Raw genomic sequence first — 23,635 nt, forward strand, 5'->3', positions numbered from 1 at the left:
TTTAACGCATAATGTACTTTTACTCAATGTAATTTATTTGTAAGATATATACTTTAAAACAAGTTATAATTCGGCACGTGTGCCTTTCTGTATGTGTTCGGTGTCTGTACATGTGTGTCTGCAATACTGGCATGTGTGCCTCTATGTATGTATTCTATGCATGGCTGTAGTGTTTTCTGTCTGTGCAAAGTTTATAACAAAGGCAATTCTATGGATTGGGTTAATGCTTGTTACATCAGTCTTTAAGAACTATGTGTGGAAAGAAATACATGAGCAAGACATAGGCTACAGTCACAAATTGCCTCTTACCGCATATATCAGAATTCTGAGTATCTCAGTCATTACCGCACCCGCTGCAAATTTTCTCAGGTATATACTGATACATGCATCATTTGTTAGGTATTAGAGCTAACAGAAGTTATTTACAATGTCCAGCAAATACTCAACTCTCTCTCTGTGTTGATAGGTGCAGTAAATACCTCATCCGACTCACTCGCGATTGTGGCCACGGTGTAACAATCAGCAAGTGAAAGAGACATTTTGATCAGGAACATTGTAAAAGCAGATTAATTACACTTACTTGCAGAGCCAGTCATTGATGCCCCTGTCGAAATGCCTATGAAGAAGAGAGAAAAAACATTATCAAATCAGTAACAACTGTACTCAGTCCAGGACATTACTATGTCAATGTAAATTTTCTACAGAGTACGTTCTTGTCGCGTGAGAGTTAGAGTTCTGGTCACATTCGGTCACATAGGGGCGCAAATCACGAAAAGCTTCTAGTAACATGAAAGCGGCATGGATCCATGGGAAAAAAATGGGTACAAGAAGCGTGTGATTCCCAAAGTGAAATTTGCTCTGCGCATGCTTACCTGTGACACCTGTGCCTATCATATTAATAAGGAAACTGCAAGTGGTTTAAAAAATCTTGGCTTTCAAGAGATGAGAAAATTAAAATACCCTGTGTGAGGAATGGGAGCCTTGAACCAGTGACAAAGGAAAGTATAGCTATTTGTGATTTATGTCCACAAGGAGAGAGGATCCCCACTCTACGAGCACCCCATGTCGGGAGTACACTGAAACCCCAGACAACCCACCTAGCGGTATTGAAAGCAATAATCTCTCCCAGAATATATGTATCATCAGTACGCAAAAGGGCCAAGGCATACCAAGGGTGTAATAGGGACAGGGCTGGAGAACCTTTTTACCCAGTCACAGGAGGAGTGTGGAGGAAGAATAGAAAAAAGAAGGCTGTGGGTTTATGGAGGAGGGACTGGAAAATAGAACATGACCCAGTCCTAGCAACCTGAGCCAGAAATGTTGGTGCAATCTCAAACACTACCAGGTATGGAAGAAAGGTGAAGAAAGCTGAAAAACAGATCAGTAAGAATTACCCTGAGAAGAGGAAGGCAGGGGTCTGGGAGGAAAACAATGCCCAATACAGGCACCTGCAGTGAAACAATATACGCAAGTGAGCATGATGGTCCCATATGCCTGACCCCAAAGACCAAAAACTTTAACCCGGAGGCACCAAAAAGGAACTTTTGACCAAGGGAAATGGAGGTAGGAAATAAGTCCACAAAAAAGCCACTCGGCACCACTTCCATTGGGACACTTTGGGTCGCAGCAGCCAGACCTGCCAACAAACAGCAACATCTGGGATGCTGTGAACTGATACCAATCCTGTCAGCCAACGGGTAGAGGCAGCTGAACCACTGTAGCCAATGTGTGTGTGTGCGTCTTGCATGTGAGTATGATGTGTTGCATGAGTGTATGTGTGCATACGTGTGTGTAAGTGTCTGTGGGGTGTGTGTCTTGAATGAGGTCTTGCAAGATAGCTAAAGGCATCTGAAGGAGATACCTAAAAACTGTGATGTTGTGGAACCCCATCTCGAAAGGACATCAGAACCATGACATCATCGATAAGTCCCCATGAAATATTGGTGGTGCAGTGAGTGCATGGTATGCCACAACAGCATGTAAGACTGGAATTGGATCTGGAGGGGTTAAAAATTCCCACATATGTTTCCTGAAAGAAGCTCAGAGTGCAATAAAAAGAGTCAGAGGGAACCACAGGAAAGATGGATCACACAGCCCACCACACCTGTACTAGAGAGAAGCACTGTTGCTTTGTCACTTATTATAGTGGTCTGTGCACTGTGCGAGACCCGCCCAGAAATGCTACTGTTTGTACATATTTGTCGAGTCCTATGCAATCCACAAAACACACAAGACAAGGGGCAACAAAAAGAACCACGATGCACGACCCCACAGGCTATATATGTGTTCCTACCTCACAGTTTGGCTACGATGACGGTAGGGATTATAAAAAAAAATGATTTTGCTATTCTGTCCTTAATTATTAGGCCACGTGAAGGGAACCCAAAACCGGTGACCATCGCTCACCCATAGTGGTACAAGAGGAGAATGCAGAACCGACTCTTCCGTTATGAAATAGACATCTGGAGTATTTTATGATTGAAAAGGTCTATATGCCATCAGAGAATATTGTCAACAGTCTTAAACACTTAACCCTTCAGAGTCAGAGGAGTTAAACCACGAGACAGCCACTAGCCAATGGGTGAACTAAATACAATTTAAAAAAATAATTAAATTGTTCTCTAATTTACAGCCTTCTGTAAAAAACAGGAATTATGTCAAATATTGGAGAGCTATTGACAGTTAACACTCCAGCTCCTACCCTACTCCTGATTGACAGTTACAGTCAGTAAAAACAGTCAGTAAAGACAAGGGGGAGAAGAAAAAGCCCCAGGACATCCACCAGCTTTGCCATGCCGGGCTATATCAATCAAACCCCCATGCCCAGATGAGAAAGAGGAAGCCCTCCAGCACAAGACATATTGAAGCTTTGGGACGATGTTACATTTTTACCTGCTCGAGAAGTCCTTGAAACATTCTTACAGGAACAGACCTGCAAGGGGAAAAAGTCTGGTGTGGAATTATTGACCAGTCATAGCCCAGAACATACCTTTCTGAGGACTGAACATGGGGCTTTATGACTGATCAACTAAAACTGTACCAAGACAATTGGGCAGCAGGTAGAAGTTAGATGACAGGCTGCGACTCCAGCCACGCTAATGGAGACACTCAGTCAGATAAGCATGTCCAAGAGTCAACTAATGGATGCAACTCCAGAAGTGTGGAGCAGCGTAGAGGAGCGCCATCCATGTCTCTGTCTACCAAAAACATGGGCGTCCAAACTTCATGAGATCAAAATCATGATGAAGGAGCGGTGGACTCCGGAAGGGGGAGACCTACATTGAGCCGTTGTATATGGCATTGACACCTAGATGACCTAAGCAGCTCAAGCAGGCTATCCCACCCTATAGGAGAGGGGTTGGCCCATCCCGCACACCCATTTCTAAGGATTGAGCAAGCTCGTCAGAATATGACCACTTGTCTCCCACATAACAGAAGCAAGAGCCCATTGTAGCCAGACACAGGTTTTATAGTTCAGGTATAAGTGTGTAAGAAGAGAGTGGGCCAGGAAGAGAGAATGGCAGTGGGGTGTCTGTGAGCAGAACCCCTTGTCCAGAAACAAGAGCATAAGCTGCATGTGACTCCCTACCAAAGGGGCAGCCCCGGCCCCAGAAACAGTTAAAGAGATATCTCACTTAGAGAAGAGGTGTTGTTCCTGTTATAGGTATAGGAGCAAGATATTATGGTAAACAGTATGTGTGATATGATATTTATGCCTCTCAATATTTTTGGTCATGATATTCTGTCAGACAACCACAGAATCATGGCTCCTATCGCAAATTTGATCACTTTTACATGTATAACAAGTAGTGAATTTATTGTATGATTAATTAAAACCATGACAATATAGAACATTTTGAAAGAGAATTAAAAAGTAGTTAGTTCATTGAAGTGCCATATGATATACAGGAGTAAAATGTAGGACAAATGATTTAAAATCAATTATAGTTGTCTTGATGACAATGTGTTTTTTTGAAGTCAATTGCAAATAAGGCAAAGTGCACAGTGCTTTGGGATAGATAGATCTTTGTGAGCAATGTAACCTTCACAAGCTTATGGTATCAGAGAATAAAATACATATTTAAAATCAGCAGTCATTACATTAAAGATTATGTAATTATTTAAAATCTGTTGCAAATAAGCCTGGGTGCAGGGTGTACTAGGTTAATCGGCAGTCATCACTGAACCTAGTTGGCTTGTTTTTTAATCAGGCCCTGCACCACCTTGAAGTATTTGCCAATTCTTGCCAGTTCCAAAGGGACCATGATAGTAAAAGTCCAGGTCGGAGCGTAGCTGCAAGTCCTTAAGCCATGGGTTAAAAAGAGTGGCTTTAGTAGTGTCCGCCTAAAATGTGCCGGAAAGTTTCAAGTTTATAGCCACACAGCCTGCACGTCACAATATTGGAGAGGAGTGACCAGTTTGGGTTGAAGTCTTTAATTTGTAATGTCATCATCCTCGCAGCCATGATTTGAGTGACGCAGGCTTTCCCAATTGAACAACTAAGATATGGGTGTGGCTTCAGGCCGACTCTGTATTCATTGTCATACGAAGATACCAGGTCTTGTGAGAGTGGGATGCTCTTGATATTTTTCACATTGGCAAATTCGAGAGGAATCGTCTGTTTCCTCAGTATACTTTTCAGTGCTATATGCGAGAGCGATGGAGAAACTAGTGCACTTAAGTCTATTTGAATGGCGTCTACTGATGTTATTAAATATGTGCTCCAAGTACTGTTTTTGGTTTTGAATATGTTTTAAAGGACAAGACTTCAGCGTATTGGGCATGGCTGTGATGCATCTGTGGTAATATTTTAGGATAGAGCCCTTGTTGGTCCACTTTTACATGTATGTATGTATTTGGCATTTCTATAGGGTGAACCCTAGTCAGTGGACAGCGCAGTACTGTGCTGGGTCCAAAACAAGCATAAAGTCAAAGAGTGATAGGAGAGGTTGCTAGTTTGTGAACTATTAATACACTGTGATTTAGTGTTCTTTATAGAGGGGCGTCATCAATGTTTTCCTAAATTGGAGCAGTGTTGTGGTGGTCCTTTTGGACATGGGATGTTTTTCCAGATCCTTGGTGCATAGATTGAGAAGCCTGCTGCCTTGCATTTTCTTTTTTACACTTCTTAGCCTGAAGTTTGATGGTGTCGTGCCCTTAAGGGATGCCAAATAAGGTCCGGCTGGCCACGGAGCAGAGCATTACCACCATCCAGATGCAAGAGTGCAAAGGCTTGAACAGCATCTTGTGGAAGGCATTAAATAGCAGTGCAAGAGGTTTTCCATTGCTGACCCACCTTCACATTAGGGCCCAGGTTTACTAAGATTTTCAGTCAGGTTGTGTCACATTTATGAAGGGCCCTTGACACAAAATCCATTTTGGCATTTACTAATGTCACAAAGTTGATTTCAGTGGCTTTGCATGGTTCAGTAAATCGAAAAAAATGCAACAAGACACGTAGCACTGCCTTGCATTTGTTTTTATTAGGTAAGTGATGAGTGGGTGAAGCATTGGTGTTCCCATGCATTTACACATGTATTATGACGTAAACCCAGATTTACTAAGACTTTTAAACCTGGGATTGGGTCAAAATTCTGTGCTTACCTGACACAGGCACAATTTGGAGAACAATCCCCTTGTCACATCCTCTTTCTATGTGTGATGCATAGAAAGAGAAAACTGTTTTTTATGGATTGTTTTTGTGCGAGAAAGTATCTCTCACTACACAAAAAAATCCCGCTTTAACGGATGTATGTCGTTACAACGCACACTTTTACAACGCATGCACTTACAACGCATTTTTTACAATGCAAAATCCATTACAACGCCTTCCATTACAACGCATGACACTACAACGCATTTTTAAAAACTACCTTTACAACGCATTCCATAACAACGCATACTACCTTTACAACGCATACCATTACAACGCATAATATTAAATTGCATTTAAGGTAAGTATTAGATAGTATAGGGGTAAAAATTACTTTTCTTACTCCAGGGGGTGCAACAGTAGGGTAAGTGTTGGATAGTATAGGGGTAAAAATTACTATTCTAACTCCAGGGGGTGCAGCAGTAGGGTAAGTGTTGGATAGTATAGGGGTAAAAATTACTATTCTAACTCCAGGGGGTGCAACAGTAGGGTAAGTGTTGGATAGTATAGGGGTAAAAATTACTATTCTAACCCCAGGGGGTGCAACAGTAGGGTAAGTGTTGGATAGTATAGGGGTAAAAATTACTATTCTAACTCCAGGGGGTGCAACAGTAGGGTAAGTGTTGGATAGTATAGGGGTAAAAATTACTATTCTAACACCAGGGGGTGCAACAGTAGGGTAAGTGTTGGATAGTATAGGGGTAAAAATTACTATTCTAACTCCAGGGGGTGCAACAGTAGGGTAAGTGTTGGATAGTATAGGGGTAAAAATTAATATTCTAACTCCAGGGGGTGCAACAGTAGGGTAAGTGTTGGATAGTATAGGGGTAAAAATTACTATTCTAACTCCAGGGGGTGCAACAGTAGGGTAAGTGTTGGATAGTATAGGGGTAAAAATTACTATTCTAACTCCAGGGGGTGCAACAGTAGGGTAAGTGTTGGATAGTATAGGGGTAAAAATTACTATTCTAACTCCAGGGGGTGCAACAGTAGGGTAAGTGTTGGATAGTGTAGTGTAATATAATGCGTTGTAATGGTATGCGTTGTAAAGGTAGTATGCGTTGTAATGGAATGCGTTGTAAAGGTAGTTTTTAAAAATGCGTTGTAGTGTCATGCGTTGTAATGGAATGTGTTGTAATGGATTTTGCGTTGTAAAAAATGCGTTGTAAGTGTAGTGCGTTGTAAAAGTTGCGTTGTAAAGGTTGTTCCCCCGCTTTAACACAGGCACGCTTGCAACATGGTGCAGGGGTGCCTTCACTGGCACTAGCCAACAAACAACCTGGAAGACGCAGAAGTGAAACAGATTTTAGAATATATGGCACATTTCTGCTCTTTCCCTTTCATGCAACACAACACGTTGACTTGCTGCGTTGCATGTAAAATTAGTAACATTTCCCTTAGATGTTATGTGCGCGAACGGAAGAGGAGGGAAGATAGAGCAGGTGGTCAGTTCCTGTGGAAATCACATCTAGCCTTCTTCTAAGTGGAAGACCTGTCTCTGAAGATGTAAGTAAACTGTATGCCCTCACAGTCTCACAGGTAGAACATGAGGATAGTAACCAACCCGGATCACTGGTCCTCTGTCTAGTAAATAGAAAGCCAAAGACCACAGTTCTTCTTTCAATGATTACATGGAATCCATAGGCAACCTTACGTTTCTGCGAAGACGTAGAGCATGGTGATACATTTGGGAGGCTGAGGGGGGTCGAGATGGTCGAGCCTGGCGATGGTATTGATAACTCCAAACATCACGGCGGCCTTCACCCAATCATACACCAGATTGAAGTACGCTAAACCAGCTACACGAACACAAAACAAATGAAATATTGTGAGGTTCCCCAAACGCAAGAACAAATATTAATATTCAAGGCCCATTCATAGGAGGGCCTCATACACGGAAAAACAATCACCAGGAGATGTTAGTTCTACAACATGGCTGTTTTACAAGCTAATTTGTAATTTTTAAAAACAAAAACAGGACGTGGAAAGCGGATTATCTGTAGATTTAGAAAAAAGCAAAAAATAAAAATACATAAAATGAACCCAATTTAAGTTTGTGATGAGACTATCAGCAGGCACCTAAAGCTTTGGCACTTGGTAATTGGTAACTGTGTGATAGCGGAAAGGATTTTGAGTTGTATTGTAGATGTTAATTGTGTTATAGTTATGAAGAACTTAACAACGGTTTTGAAATGTCTTTTGGCAAATGTTTCTACAAACTGTAGAGCACATGACTTTGCTAAGGAGGTGAATGATGTGCATGCAGTAATGTAACTTGACTAGAAACTCTATTTGATCAGAAAGGCCACTTTCAGACTCAGAGACTATTTTCAAATAACAACAAAGAAACAGAGAGAACCCTAGTTCTTGACTCACCTATTGACCAGTCTGAGAGACGGTTTACAAACTTCAAGTCAGAGGGGATGGTCAGGATGTACAGGAAGTGGAAGAGCACGTCCACCAGAATGATTGCCCCCAGATGGACCATTGCGTGCAGCCGGATGTCCCACATCTCGTTTTCCTTACGCGTCACAGAGGTGGAGTTTATCTGTTTTCAAGAAGAAGGCAGAAGAGCAAAGGCTTATGTGTTGCGTCAATAGTATTTTGAAAATAATATACATTGAAACCCTCTTGTTACCAAAGCTGAATCAACCCATGATGGGTCCCTGAATAGCAATTAGGAGGCAGGCTTTGCATGTCTGATACAGGTATGAATCATAACTGGCAGATTTAAAAATCAATGTCAATGGTGTTCCCAGAGAAACAAATGGTAGTGGTGGGAGCCACCGCCACAACAGTCCAAATTACATCACCTTATCTTGCTTGGTGAAACATCAAAACACTCATTATATCAAATTGTCAACACTAGAAAATGTTAACTCTACCTAGATTAATATCACTCCTGGGTTATGGAGTGGAAGTATTGCGATTATGATTTACTACTGCTAGCAAGATGGAAATACTGCTGGGGTAATTAGTACCAGGTGGTAAAAAATACAGCCATTAGACACATTTTGCTATGTATTTAATAGCTACAAAATACCACACTGGTACAATACCATCTTCCCAAAACAATTTTAATTTCAGTAGTAAGATAGTACAAATGTAGGACAAAGCTCTTATGCGTATTTGTCTGAGTATTTAGCGGATACAGGTAACCACTCCTTCATATGGCACACACTGGTTACTTTTTTGGGACATTTTAAGACAAGCTTACACTTAATCTTATGATGATAATGATTATTATCATTGTTATTAGCACTTTTAGGACCATTGAAGGAATGTTGGGAACATGCCTGTCAATCAGAATGCTCCCTTCGAGGGCCTTAGCTGTGGTTACAGGCCCGGGGAAGTGAACATTCTGTGCTGCCAGTTTCAACTGTCTCTCTGCTGTGGTGCAACAGGGCCATCCCTAGTCAAAACGGAGACAGATGCGTGAAAGGATGAAAGAAATGGCTTCATTCGCCCCTGGCATTGCCTCAGCCTCTTCTTCAGGAACCAGTTGACACATGGGTGTTAGGCTCCTCCTTTTGATATTTTTATAGGGTAGACCAATCAATCAGAATAAAAGTAGAAACAAATAAAATCAGTTTAGGTTTAGATAGAGCCCTTCCATGAAAAAAGTAGTAAATCTTCACCCACAGATATATTGAATGGGCTTGGGAAGTTTGGACTCATGCAGGTTTTCCAGGGAGATTCTATTAGGAATCACATGATTCATATTTTGTTCCCATTCCTTCTGTATGGAGCATGGTGGAGAACTCTGTATAAAGCTGGTACAGATGGCATAAAAAGATGTTGGTTTGGGGGCTATGTAGAGGCAATTGGTGATCCAGAGACTGGGAGAATTTGACTATATTGCCTTTGACTGAAGTAAAAATTTCATTTTCATAACTTACTTTATAGCGTAAGGATCAAATTGGTGATTTACATGCATAACCCAATATAATTATGAATCGATAACCTAGACTTATCCTTGATTGAATAAAACGCTCATATATACATTGAGGTTCAGTGCGTGCGAGTCTCCCGTAATACCGGTGTAGTCATGAGCGATAGTCCAATATGGCACCCATATGAGAAGAGACAATGAGGAATACGTGGGCCCGTTTGATTGGCGTCTACTGAATCTTATCGTATCGTTTTGTGCATGATTCTGATTTAAGCGGCGCCCGCATTAAAGGTACAATAAGGAATACCAGGATAACGATTTTGTTTCAGTGACCACAGTGTTCTCCTTGTGAAATTTAAATGACTATTGAAGTTTGCTTTGAGGGATATGACACACTTTGAGACCTCTAGTTGCCATTCTAATATGGCGCCTGTGTTTACATTTTGATTGTGATAGTCTGTTTTTCATTTTGATGACACCATACCAGTGTATAAAATGGCAATTCAAAATGGCGCCCTTGCTAGAAGCCGAGATACCATCAGGAGCACTCTCCCCATTGGTTGCAGGTATGGCCATGTACTGCACAGTGTTTTTATTACTAATTACTTGAAAAGTTGTTGAATTATGTGTGTTTACCGTGTGTGAGCTTACTTATTTGTAATATGTTATTGTAGTACTCGGTACTCAGGTGTTCCAAGGGTGAAAAGTTGGAAGTCATGTGGAATACCCTCCTAGCGGATTCAGAAGATGCAACACTGCATTGTTTAGTGTAATTACATTGCTTACTTGATATTAGTCTATGGACAGCATAGTTGACCATTGCATGTGCTTATGGCAGTTATTGATATTCAATCATGAAAGTTTGAACATGGTTCCGGTGATAGAAAGTCGGAGGCTCTCTCATGAAAGGCTATAGATTGTTGGACATGATCATTACGCCATTTTATTTTAGCAACTGTTAAACACATATTATACTCGATAACTTGATTTTCCTAACCAGTGGACCCTCCTTTTGTCAACCTGAAATATATGGTGTGGAATATGTTTTTACAGATACATGAATTGCCGACAGTTGGATTGAAAGATAATGAGGAATTAAGGGATTAAGTACTGAGATAGAGGCATGGATTACTTTATAATAATACCTATGTGTGTTTTGTACATTAAGGTTGGAAATGGATGCATTGATAATGATTATTATTATAGAGGTGCTTGTGAAAATCTTATGTTTTACTACTGGGGACTGAACTTGATTATGAATTATTGGGCAAGTCATAACTGGATGAATTGGTGGCTGTGGTTGTTTATTGGAACTTTTCAGTTCCCACCTGCACACTCTCTTTTGGTGAATCGGACTTGGCACAACAACTTTCAGGTGCATTAGGGGCTTAAAACCCGGAGAGAATTTTAGACCCTCTTTTCATAGATTATTCATACCTTTCTATTCTTTATAAAGGGAACCCTACACTCTCTTCACGTGTGATTAACCACAAATCACGATCCTTTGTGACTTTTCTTCACTTTTTCAAAATTACACTAACTTTAGTGGGAGTAGGCAAATGAAATAGTGGTCGTTTTTGCATACATATTTTATATATTACATATTTTTTGTAGCCCTGATGAAGTCGGTGGAAATTATCGATGAGACTAAACACAAGTTGTCTGCATTCTATTCCGACTGGCTGTGATATTACCTATTTGGAATTCTGGCGTTTGGAATGAAACAAAACAATTACCATAACTACGGACTGCTGGATTTACTTTGGAATGGGGGATTCCATCTCCAAACCCTGGAACGTTAGGTGGCTGTTACACTTATCCTTGGAGCAAACTTTGGAATTTTGATTGTTCTACATTGCACTGACTCAGCGCAGAGTAGGCCCTGCCACTTTTGACTGTTGTAATAACTCTGTATATGAGTTATGGATTCCCTGGTGCGAACGCATTTAATGTTTTTTCTAACCCTTTCCCTACACCACACCAAATGTGGGGGTGCTCTCTTCTTCCCATCCTACAAGGAGAGTTACAACAGTCAGTATCTGCAGCCTGGCCCCTTACTGACAGGGAAGGAAATGAATAGACATTTTTACCCACTGGTGCAGAGTAGAGTGATAACACTTTATTATCATTATTAATATCATTGTGGTACATAATAATAATATATTATTACCATTAATATTGATAATATAACAATCATTATTATTAGCTGTAGCAGTAGTAGTAGTAGTAGTAGCAGCAGCAGCAGCAGCAGTAATAATAGTAGTTGTCATAGTAACAGTAGAAGCAGTAACATTAAGATTGCAGGCGGTAATGGCGATACTTTTACCCTCTGCAGTATAGATTTTACCACAAGATAGAATTTCCTTATTCTGTAATAGGCACTACCAGACATTACCAATATCTATTGATTAGCTCTCAGCTTTCCCTGAGGGACTTCCTGGGTGCAAGTGCACACATCATTCTACAAAGTTCATCATTTTCAAAATTCGCTTTGAAAGTGGCTGTCATTATCTATTGTAATATCATTAAAATGTGTTTTGCTTTTTAGATGTATGTAAATACACTCTCCCACCACCACACAGCCACTCTCACATCTACTCTGACACCCATACAGACACTCTCACACCCACTCATATACCCATATATAGACTCTCATCCCACATACCCACTCAAATACCCATTTACAGACTCTCATACCCACTCACATACTGGTACACTGATACAGACCCTCTCACCCCTTGTCACATGCACACACACACACAGACACTCTCACATCCTCACACCCACTGAGATATCCATACAGACACTCTCACACCCTCTCTGACACCCATGCAGATACTTTCACACCCACTCACATACCCATAGAGACACTCTCACACGCTCTCACACCTAGTTACCCACTCAGACACACATGCAGACACTTTCACACTCACTCAAATACCCATACAGACACTCTCACATCCCCTCTGACATCCATACAGACACTCACACCAACTCACATACCCATATAAACACTCTCACACCCACTCTTCCACCTATACAGACCCTCTCACACCCAGTCACACAAACACTTTCACACCCATGCTGACACCCATAAAGGCACTCTCACACCTACTGTAACAACTATATAGACACTCTCACACCCACTCCGATACCGATATAGACACTCTCACACCCACACAGACTCTCTCATATCCACTCACATACCCATACACTCTCACACCCACTCTTACATTCATTCATACAGACCATCTCAGACCCAGTAACATACACAGACTCTTGCACCCACTAGGACACCCATACAGACATTCTGACACCCATATAGGCAATCTCACACCCAGTCTGACACCCATACAGACACTCTCACACCCACTCTGACACCCAGACAGACCCTCTCACAGCCAGTCACACACAACAACACTCTCACACCCAGTCAGGCACCCATACAGACACTCTCACTTTCACACCCACTGTGATACCCATACAGCTACTTTCACATTCCCTCTGACACCCATACAGACCCTCTCACACCTAGTCACACACACAAACACTCTCACATCCACCCAGATACCGATACAGACACTCTGACACCCACTCACACTTAGACACTCTCACATCCACTCTGACACCCATTCAGACACTCTCACACCCAACTCCGACACCCATACATATACTCTCACACCCCCTCTGACACGGATTCAGACACTCTCACACCCACTGCAACTCCCATACACTCTCATTCCCACTCATACCCACTGTGACACCCATACAGACACTTTCACACCCACTGTGACACCCATACAGCCGCTCTCACATCCCCTCTGACACTCAGACAGACCCCCTTATACCCACCCAAACAGATACTCTAACAACCACTCAGACACACACATTCTCACACTCGCTTACATACAGACACTCTCACACCCCCTCTGACATGCATACAGACACTCTCACATCCACTCACATACTCAGAGACATTCTCACACCCACTCCTACACCCATACAAACCCTCTCACACCCATTCAGACACTCTCACACCCATTCAGACACCCATCCAGGTACTCTCACACCCACTCACATACTCATACAGATACTCTGACATCCATACAGACACTCTCACACCTACACACATATCAACCCCCACCACATTTGAAAAAATGTAGAAATTCACTGAAAAACACAAAGGTTACAGTGACATTGTAGTTCGGAAATAGATTTTTTTTTTTACTTAGAAATACACTGAAAAAGCCAAAGGTTACAGGGACATTATAGCTAGGCTGACATTTCAAACATACAAAACCATAGAAATTCAGCAGCTATAATTACCTCACCTAACTATAACTTACACCCCCGCAATGCACTGCTTATGACCTCACATGTTACATCACTCATGACAAAGTCAGTGACATCACTAATGACATCACTTGTGGAATCTGAAATTACATCACTGATGACATCTTCTACAGAACAACTCACACACCCACTCACAAAACCACATAACCACTCACAAACCCAATGAAACACCTAAACAACCACTCACACACACATACTATCTACCCACCCACTGACTCGTGCACACAAACACTCACATACCAACTAACACAGCCACACATTCACTTCACCATTCACTTACACATGTATACAACCACTTGTACACAAATCACACACACAAATAGCCAGTCAGACACCCACTCAAATAATCACTCTTACACCCACCCATATACTCAAAATCATTTACACACTCATACAACTTCTCACTCACCTACACAGCTTCTTAAACTCCAAAACATGCAACTAATTACATACCCACTCACACACTAATATACAACTCACACACCAGTTCATACACCCATACTACCAATTACAAACTCATACAACCACTTACTTAACCACATACACACAAAAACATTTACACACACATATAATCACTTAAACACCCATGGAGAGCCCTATACAGCTACCCACAAACACAGTCTTAGAAGAACTCACATACCCACTATTACACTCATACAACCACTAAGACATGAACTCACACACTCATACAGACAATTGCACAGCCACTCACACAACTAATCTTACAGTTACAATCACTTATCCCTATTAAATTGCAATTAGTACTTTAACTTTTCTTTTACATTGTTATATGTGTAACAATCTCAGAATCATTTACGTAAACACTCACTAGACGATGTCATCAGTGATGTCATTTGAGATGTCATCAGTGATGCCACTGACCATGTCATCAGTGATGTAATATGTGAGGTCATAAGCATTGCATGACCCTACTAGTTTGAAGGTTATTTTTTCACACTTACTGGATTTCCCAGAGCCATTGGTCCTGGCACGGTATTTCAACATTGTTTTGAACCCCACATTGGATAAAACTCCAACTAACAGGGCTGTGGTATTTTCCAAATCCCGAGAATATCTGCTTGGGGCCATGAGACAGTTTACTCTATCAGACATTTGGAGGGCTAGATCAGGGCAGCAGCGAGGGGTGTCATATAGAAATTTGAAATATAGACATCAGTCAAGAATTGACTTTGTTTTGGTCAGCTATTCATTAAGGAGTCTGGTTAAGAACATAGCATATTTGGCACCTCATCTCTCGGACCACTCTGGGGTCCTCCTGGTTCTGAAAGGCCAAACACCCAGTCCAATGAGGACCAGGCCCTTTAACCGAGCCAAACTCTTGGAGGAGGAAGAAGCCTTCTTTCTCTCACGAGAAGTGGCATGGTTTCTGGAGGTGAATGTAGGTACAGCTTTGATAACCTCAGTCTGGGACTCTTTGAAAGCTTTTCTACGCGGCCAAATCACTAATAGATCCTGTTACAGGAACAAAAAATATAAGGAAGAGATCACAGATATCGAAGCCAGGTTGAAGGACGCAGAGGTAGATCTCTCAGTTTTAGTACCCCCTGAAATCTTGCAGGAAAAGCGAGATAAGGTCAGCAGTTTGAAAGCCCAGCTTGAAAACATTCTGAATACTAGGCTTATTCGAAGGTGGTAAGCTAGCAAGATCTCCGATTTCGAATACGGAGAAGGAGCAGGCAAACTCCTTGCTTGGAAGAGTAAATCAGACCGAGCAAGGACCTATATCAAGGAGATCAGAAATGAGAGGGGTGCTCTAGCTACCGATGAGGAAATCCGGGATGCCTTCCAGGCCTTTTTTCAATCCATCTATCAGGAGGATTGCAATGTAGATAGTCGGAAGTAAGGGAGGCTATCTTCAATAGTAAGAACAGTAAGGCCGCAGGGCCAGATTGCTTACCTTCTGAGATCTATAAAGTAATAGGGGATCAGGTTATTCCTATTATGACCAAACTCTTCAATCAGATCTTGCAAGAAGGCCTGATCCCCCCAGACTCATGGAACGAGGCCACTATAGTGTTGATCCTGAAACCAGGAAAAGTGGCATCCAATTGTGGGTCCTATAGACCCATATCTTTATTGAATGCCGACTATAAAATATTTACCTCTATAATGGCAGCACGTCTGGGTACAGTGGCTGGGGACATCCTGCATTCAGACCAGAAGGGCTTTGTGAAAGGTCACCAGATATCGCACCTAACTTATGATCTAATCGGGGCAATAGATCTGGCGTCTACATATTCCATCCCTTTAGCAGCTATCACTTTAAACGCCACCAAGGCCTTCGACAGGGTGTATTGGTTATACCTGTCGGAGGTCTTGGAAAGATTCAATCTTGGCGAGAAGTTCTGTCGTACAGTACAATCTATATATAGGAGTCCCACGGCTAGACTTCTGGTAAATGGCAGCGTTACGGCACCCTTTAATATATCTAGGGGTACTCGACAGGGTTGCCCACTCTCCCCTCTCCTTTTTGACCTATACATTGAGCCGTTTGCTCAACGGCTTAGAGAGGATGCTAACATTCAGCCTTTTAGGTATGGGGAGTGGGAGAGGAAGGTAGCCCTGTATGCCGATGATATCTTGATTTTTACTGCCGACATAGATAAGGCATTTCCAGCTGTCATCAGTAAAGCCCAGGAGTTTGGACTAGTGTCGGGGGTACGAAATTAATGCTGCTAAAACTGAGGTAATGGTCTGGAACCAGGTGGTTAATCAGTATCAGCACCAGATAAACCCCAAAATTAGATATCTAGGGGTCAACATAGTGCAAGATATATCCAAGATTGCTGAGTCTAATCTGACTGCAGGGGCGAGAGAGTGTGTGAAGCTTACCAAGACCTGGGCCTCGCTGCCCCTCTCTATCATTGGTGGAGTCAACTTGGCTAAAATGTTGATACATCCAAAAATCACCTTTCTTTTTAACTGTATCCCACTCCATTTTGAGAAATCACAAATCAATACAATTCAGAGGGATATTAACTCTTTTGTTTGGGGTTATACATTTTCGCGATTAGCCTGGAAAAAGCTGAGAGGCCGAAGGGAGAAGGGGGGCCTTGCCTAATATTCAGCTTTATGCATGGGCCTTCCAACTCTCCCACGCTCGCATGCTATTAAAAATGCCGGCCAATGTTGGTGTAGGAGGGATGTTTTTATCAATGCTTCAGGGTGCACATTTACCGGTGGAGGGCTTTCTGTTTACATTCAGGGATGCTAAGTTCTTCAAAAGAGTTAGGCTTAAGGTTCTGCAGGGTCTGGGTAAAACATGGGCAGACTTGAGGAGGTCGGTCACTCTTGGTTACTTCTCTGGCATGGCCCCCTTATGGGACTCTCCCGGTGGTCCAGAGTGTCTGAGGGACAGTTTGGCGGCCCCGTTAAGGGAATCCGGCTTGGCGGTTTGGGGGGAACTGATCTCAGATGGAACTTTGGTAACATGGGAACAACTTAGGGAGAGGGTTGGGCCAGGTCTCTCTAGATTTAAATACCTTCAGCTGGCTAGTTGGGTTCAAGCTCAGTTACAAACAACCAAGGGGATTAGGGAAAGGCAATGATTTAGAGTACAATCTTGTGACCAGACTCCGAGGGAAGAAAGAAGTTTCCTTCTGGTATCAGGCAGTTCTGGAGGCAGTGGATGGAGAGTTTAATCTCGCTGAGGAACTATAGGGAAGTGTCTTACCAGGTCAAGAATGTGACACTTTGTGGCAATCCTCGTGCAAACTCTTGTATGACATAGTAAAGCCGGCGTGGTTAAAAAGGAACCATCTGTTTACCATCCACAGGGTTTATTTTACTTCGCTGAGGCTTTCTAAAATCAATAAAGAGCTGCCTGTATGCTGTAAGAAATGCGGTTTGGCCTCGGCTTCCGACATCCATAAGTTTAAAGAGTGTCCAGCGCTGATCTCCTTCTGGGACAGTGTTGGCAAATTCTTGTCGGATACAATAGGAACCCTGGTCACTATGGATTTATCCCTGATTTTTTTCGGACTTCAGGATAATGTTAGAGGTCCTGCAAGATCGCTACTTTTTTATGCTGTGCTCCTGGCTAGGAGACAAATATGCATAAAATGGACAGATCCCACCCCTCCTTCCCTTTTTGACTGGCAATCTTATGTTCTGGCGACTTCCAAGTTGGATCTAATGAGAACTGGCAGCAAAAAGAAGAGAACATTCTGGAATATACTGGAAAAAGATGGGACCCGGAGTTGAGGGGGTGGTGTGTCTTTTTTTTGTTCTTTTTGTCTGGGTCCTATGATTAATGCTGCCTGAATACTCTAAGGGCCAGGTCTGGAACCCCCCTAGTATGGGGGGGAGGTCCTAAGACAAAGGCCATCGAGCTCTAGAAGCTTGCAAAAATAGAGTTATCTCAGTGGGTGGCTTGGTGTACACATTAGCAAGCCTTAGTGCCGGTAGGTGGGCGATCTCAATCCTTAGCCGCCTATGCCTCTCAGCTTGCGGAGTGTGGGCATGGACTGCTTGGGTGTGCATTCAAAGGGAGATTGGCAGTAAATGAGGACAAAAAAAAAGCATTGCATTGCGGGGGCATAAGTTATAGTTAGGTGAGGTAACTATAACTGCTGAATTTATATGATTTGTTTGGGTGAGCATATATATTCACTAAAAAAGATCCAAGGTTTCCGGGATGTTATAGTTAGTCTGCAAATACATTTCATAGGAGCTACAACCATATTCACCTAAAGCTGTAGATGGGACTACACACTTGTTAGAAATTGGGTTTCTGGTTGACTGGGGAGTGAGCACAGGTCAAGCAGAAACCACAATCTTAGTGAGCATAAGGCACAAGCAAACCTGACATTAACCTGTGCTCAACGCACAGGTAGCTTGGGACAGAGCAGTTATGCTTAACTTAGAGGCAATGTGTAAAGTATTTGTGCAACACTTCAAACAGTAAAACTGTTAAAACAACACACAATAAAGATCCCACACCATGCTTGAAAAATAGAGCAAAATTTCATAAATAAAACAAGACCAAAACAACAAATTTTCAATCCATACAACAAGACTTTTTAAAGAATAAATTGTAAAATAGCACCTAAAAGCATAATGCTAACCAGGGATATCTGGCCACGCTGGACCGGGACAAAGTCAAAAGTTGTGGCAGACTGTGATGGAGCACGAGTCAGATATAGTCTCAGATTAGTACAGCTGAAGTTTTACCTTCTCAAGTATTGTGCCAATAGTCCATTTTCATTGGAGAGGGTCACAAGGAGCAAGGAGAGCATCACTGATGGTTGTGGGCATGATTCAAAGAGCAGGCCGGGTGTCGTGGATGGATGGGCTGGAGCTATGCGTTCATCCACAGGGATCGATGCTTCCTGTGTAAAGAGACGTGCTGGCAGTGACTTGCGCTGATTCTCGATGTGAGCAGTGCAGGTTTGGTGTGAATGGTCCCTTTTGCAGTTGCAAAATTCTCAAAAGCTTGATTTCAAAAGCTTGAGAGGCACACCAAGGGTTTAGAACCTGAGAGGCACCACTTGGAGTCAAGAACTTGCCGAGGACAGGTCCAGGAGCTGTTGGGGAGCCTTTTATGTCCCTAGGCCCAGATCAGGAGGCACACAGACTAGCCCTTTAAGTTACTCTGGGTTCCTTGTTCAAGATGCAGGTCTAGTTCTTCTTCCTCAAGCAAGAGGACAGCAAGCAGCAGGTCAGCACAACAGGACAGCAGTTCCTTTAGAGCAACAGTCCAGCAGAGTGGCAGTCCTTGGTGCAGCACAGCAGTCATTCTTCCTGGCAGAGTATCCACAGGTCCAGAAGCGTACTGACGAGTTGGAGTCTGAAGTTCTTTTTTTATACACAGTTGTGCCTTTGAAGTGGGGAGAAGTTTTTAGAGGCATGTATTTAAAGTGCAGAGATGCCTTGCCTTTCCTGCCTTGGCTCCAGACTCCAGGCAGCGGTAATGCAACCCTTTATGTGGAGGAAAGACACTGTCTATTCAAGTGAAAGTGGGGCTGTGTCCAGCTACTCCCTCCCATTCTGCCAGTGATGGCCCATTCAGTCACACCTAAGCTCCCATTGTGTGTGTGGCTGTCTAGTGGGATACACAAAGTCCAACTGACAACTCCACCCAGTCATGTGACCAGAGACAGGCTGCAGGCACTAAATGGCTAGCGCAAGAAAATGCCAACTTTCTCAAAGTGGCATTTTCAGAATAGTAATTTAAAACCTGACTTCACCGTAAGTTAGGATTTTACATTAGGATTCCAGAGACACCAAACATAAACTAGTTATCTTTCCCATTTGTAAATTACATTTATAAAATGTAATAAGGCAACTCAGATGTTCTTCTATTGAAGAGTAAGGCCTTGCAGCAGTGAAAAAGCAAATGTAAGAGTTTTTCACTATCAGGACCTGTACAACTCAAAAATATATATCCAACTTTTTAAATACATTGCAGCCTGCCCTTTGGTCTATCCATGGTCTACCTTAGGGGTAACTCATATGTATTAAAAAAGAAAGGTTTGGGTCTGGCAAAAAATTTATTTTTGCCAGGTTGAAATGGCAGTTTAAAACTGCACACACAGGCTCTGCAAAGGCAGGTCAGAGACATGTTTAAAGGACTAGTTAAGTAGGTGACACAACCAGTGCTGCAAACCCCCAATGCAAATGTAATTTCGTTTATGTGATCCTTTGAGGTCAGTGCTTGCTTCCTCTCAAGGTGAAGCAAAGAGAGGCAATTCCTCCAGTGTATGACGGCATTTATACTGGAAGCAATTCTCCCTGTGTCATATTCTGAGATGATGAACATGTTTCTAAAGTTAGAAACTGAATAGGAGTCCAAGATCAGCTGTTGTCTTCCAGTTACTCTGGAATTTTGAAGTAAGACCAACATGGATGCATTTTGAAACTCTAGCTCTCTAGTGCTGCCATCTTGTTTGGAAGATTAATGTGATGGTTCTGATGGGGAATATTTATAAACATTTAAATAAAATAGTTATAATGAATGTGCAGTATTAATGTGCAAGCTTAATGTAATTAAATGCATTTATAAATGTGATAAAAATGCACACAACTATCATACTTGTACTTACTAGGCCTCAAAAGTGTTTAAGACAGCGTTGCTCAACAAGTAGTTTGACTAGAAATGCTGAAACACATTAAAGCTTAACTTTTGACCTGTTGCATGATTCACGTTTTTGATCAATAATATTTCACATACCTCTGCAAAATGTTTCGCTTTATAACAAAGAGGAGTTTGAGATTCTTGTTTAAAATGTACTATTTAGTAGAATTATGAAGAGTAATTTTCACACAGAATACAGTGCATTAATCACCCGTAAAAAAATGTTTGCATGCTTATTTTATTCGCAAAACATTAAGTCACAGAAAACAGAGTTTTTTTTGTTATTTCAGATGTTTTGATTTTTATATAATTCATTGTTAGTCAATATACGAATTGTTTTTATAAGAAGATTAGAAATGTAGTTTGATTCGTGGGAAAGGATGTTTAGCATAAAGAAGCTTCATGTGTAGTTAAGACTAAAAGAACAAAGTTGCATGCTCAAAGATTACTGTCTGTACACTATTGTCCTTGAGGGAACATTAGGAGCATGTGATAAATTTTAGAGGAGGTCATGAAAATCAGTTTGGGCAGGCAAAAGGGTGTGGCCACACACTACATTATATCCCAGAAAAGTTTGCTCCTTTGCATCATGGTACACACAGTGCACAATTTACGTTCCTCTCAATGTTAACTGTAGTGTCAACATTACAGTGAACACTGAGGGGAGCGCAAATTGTACCATGATGCAAAGAAGCATACTTTTCTGGGATATGATGTAGTGTCTGGCCACACCCTTTTCCCTGCACAAACAGTTTTTCACGACCCCCTCTACCATTTATCACACATTCCTTATGTTCCTGTTTGTAAAAATTGAATTCTGGCCCATTGATTACACTTCATCCGGCCTGAAACGGAGAGTACTGCCCGAGCCGGAGAGTACGGCCCGGGTGTGGAGAGTACGACCTGGGTGCAGAGATTCCGGCCCGACTGCGTATGTAAAGATACGACTCGTAAAGGATCTCTGTGAATACCAAAAGTCGTAAAGTTAGACTTTTGTCTCAGATTACCTTTGTGAATCGGCCCCTTTGCGTGTAAGGGGCATGACATGGGTCTTGCTTTGGGTGTTCCCACGCAACACCTATGTATTCTGATGCATTTACAGATTTATGAGAAATCGTAAACCTGGAAATGCGTCAGAATGCTACGCCACCCCAGAGGTGGTACAGTGAGGCGCAACAAGGAGAAATGTGTACATTTCTGCTCGTTTTTTCCTCGTTTTACAGCACGCATGGGAAGAGGAAATCACCTCAATTGATGTTTTTTGTGCAGGAAGTTATTCCTTCCTGCACAAAAACAACCTCCCACGACGCAGGCATCCTTGTACCATGGTCCAAGTGTGCCTGCGCATGGCAGCAGATTGTGCACCAGAGCAGGGGAAACCACAGGGATGTGACATATTGTTGTAAATATTTCGCATCCCTGTGCTTTGAAAGGGACTCAGTGCAGTTCATATCCAGGTATTCTTTTAATTCCTCTTTGATCCTCTCTATTATAGGTCAATGGTCGACCTCTTCTTTGGTGTTGTCAAAGAGCTCCCAATTTTCTGGTGGCTGATCTTGCTACCTGCCGCTAATCTATTTTCCTCTCTCTTCATTTCTTTTCTTTCGGCCAAGATGCTCTTCCTTCTACTTTTGAAGCGCTGAATTTGAGAAGTGTCTTTGATTGTGAGATTCAAGCCATTCTCTGTGTTTATACATCTTCCATTTCCTAAAAATTCACGGAATTTACCCACTACATTCCATAAAAGCATTTAGATGATTCTCAACTGTCTCTTTCCTTGTGACTCAAATGTCTTCTTTTCGTTGGTCTGTAGATTCCTGTTACCACACGATGGGATTCCTGCTGGGTTCTATTTAGGCCACATCACAGAAACAATGGTTCTTGTGGAAAATATAGACCAAATTGATAATAAACATGCACAATGGCAGATATTGCTAGAAAGGCTGTTAAGAGAGAGCGAGAGAGATGCCTCTACAGAATATAGCCAGGACACCAATTACTGTTAACACAAAATCATTTCTGTATTTAGAAAATACATAGGAAATTACGATTACAGTTTCAACAATGATTTAACAACTTTGGGGCATATTTACAAGCAGGCGATAAAAAATTATCGCCGCTTTTGCGGCCGTTTGCGGCCGAAAAGCGGCGATAATTTTATCGCCTAATTAGCAAGGCCACGCTAACGCGTGAAACCTTGCTTGAGCGTGGGGATTCTTTACGCCCAATTTGCATCTCTAATGAGATGCAAAGTGGGCGTACCTGACCTAACATGACAGGAGAAATGTCGCTAAGCGACATTTCTCCTATCATCAAGCCCCACGCTATGAAGCATTGCGTCAGGAAAAGTAGTGATAACCCCTGTTATCGCTACTTTCCTTTCGCCTGCTTCAGGACTGACTTAGCCATGATATCCTATGGAAGGTGGATATTATGGCTAAGTTTGTGAGTCCCTATCAGCAAGCTAACGCCACACTACGTGAGATTATCGCTGGGTTTCCAGCGATAATCTCACGTTAGGCAGTTATCGCTGAGGAGATAAGCGTTGCTAATAGCACGCTATCTCAGCGATACAAATCCTCGTTACCCGGCGATAATTATCCTCACGCTAAGAGCGCTGAGTGATAATTATCGCCGGGTG

General features: G+C 42.1%; 1 protein-coding gene across 1 annotated transcript in view; it reads right to left on the bottom strand.

Annotated features, from left to right (window-relative positions):
* HHATL (hedgehog acyltransferase like) overlaps nucleotides 1-23,635 on the bottom strand; it is a 135,218-nt gene that overhangs the window by 58,039 nt on the left and 53,544 nt on the right. Inside the window, exons 7-9 of the mRNA XM_085628794.1 lie at nucleotides 8,030-8,201; nucleotides 7,308-7,452; nucleotides 581-616 (exon numbers count right to left, since the gene is read on the bottom strand). Of these exons, the coding sequence (XP_085484920.1) occupies nucleotides 581-616; nucleotides 7,308-7,452; nucleotides 8,030-8,201 (353 nt within the window). The remainder of the gene's footprint in view (nucleotides 1-580; nucleotides 617-7,307; nucleotides 7,453-8,029; nucleotides 8,202-23,635) is intronic.

This window comes from Triturus cristatus, chromosome 10 (assembly GCF_964204655.1).
Source record: "Triturus cristatus chromosome 10, aTriCri1.1, whole genome shotgun sequence".
In the NCBI taxonomy this organism is placed as follows: Eukaryota; Metazoa; Chordata; class Amphibia; order Caudata; family Salamandridae; genus Triturus; species Triturus cristatus.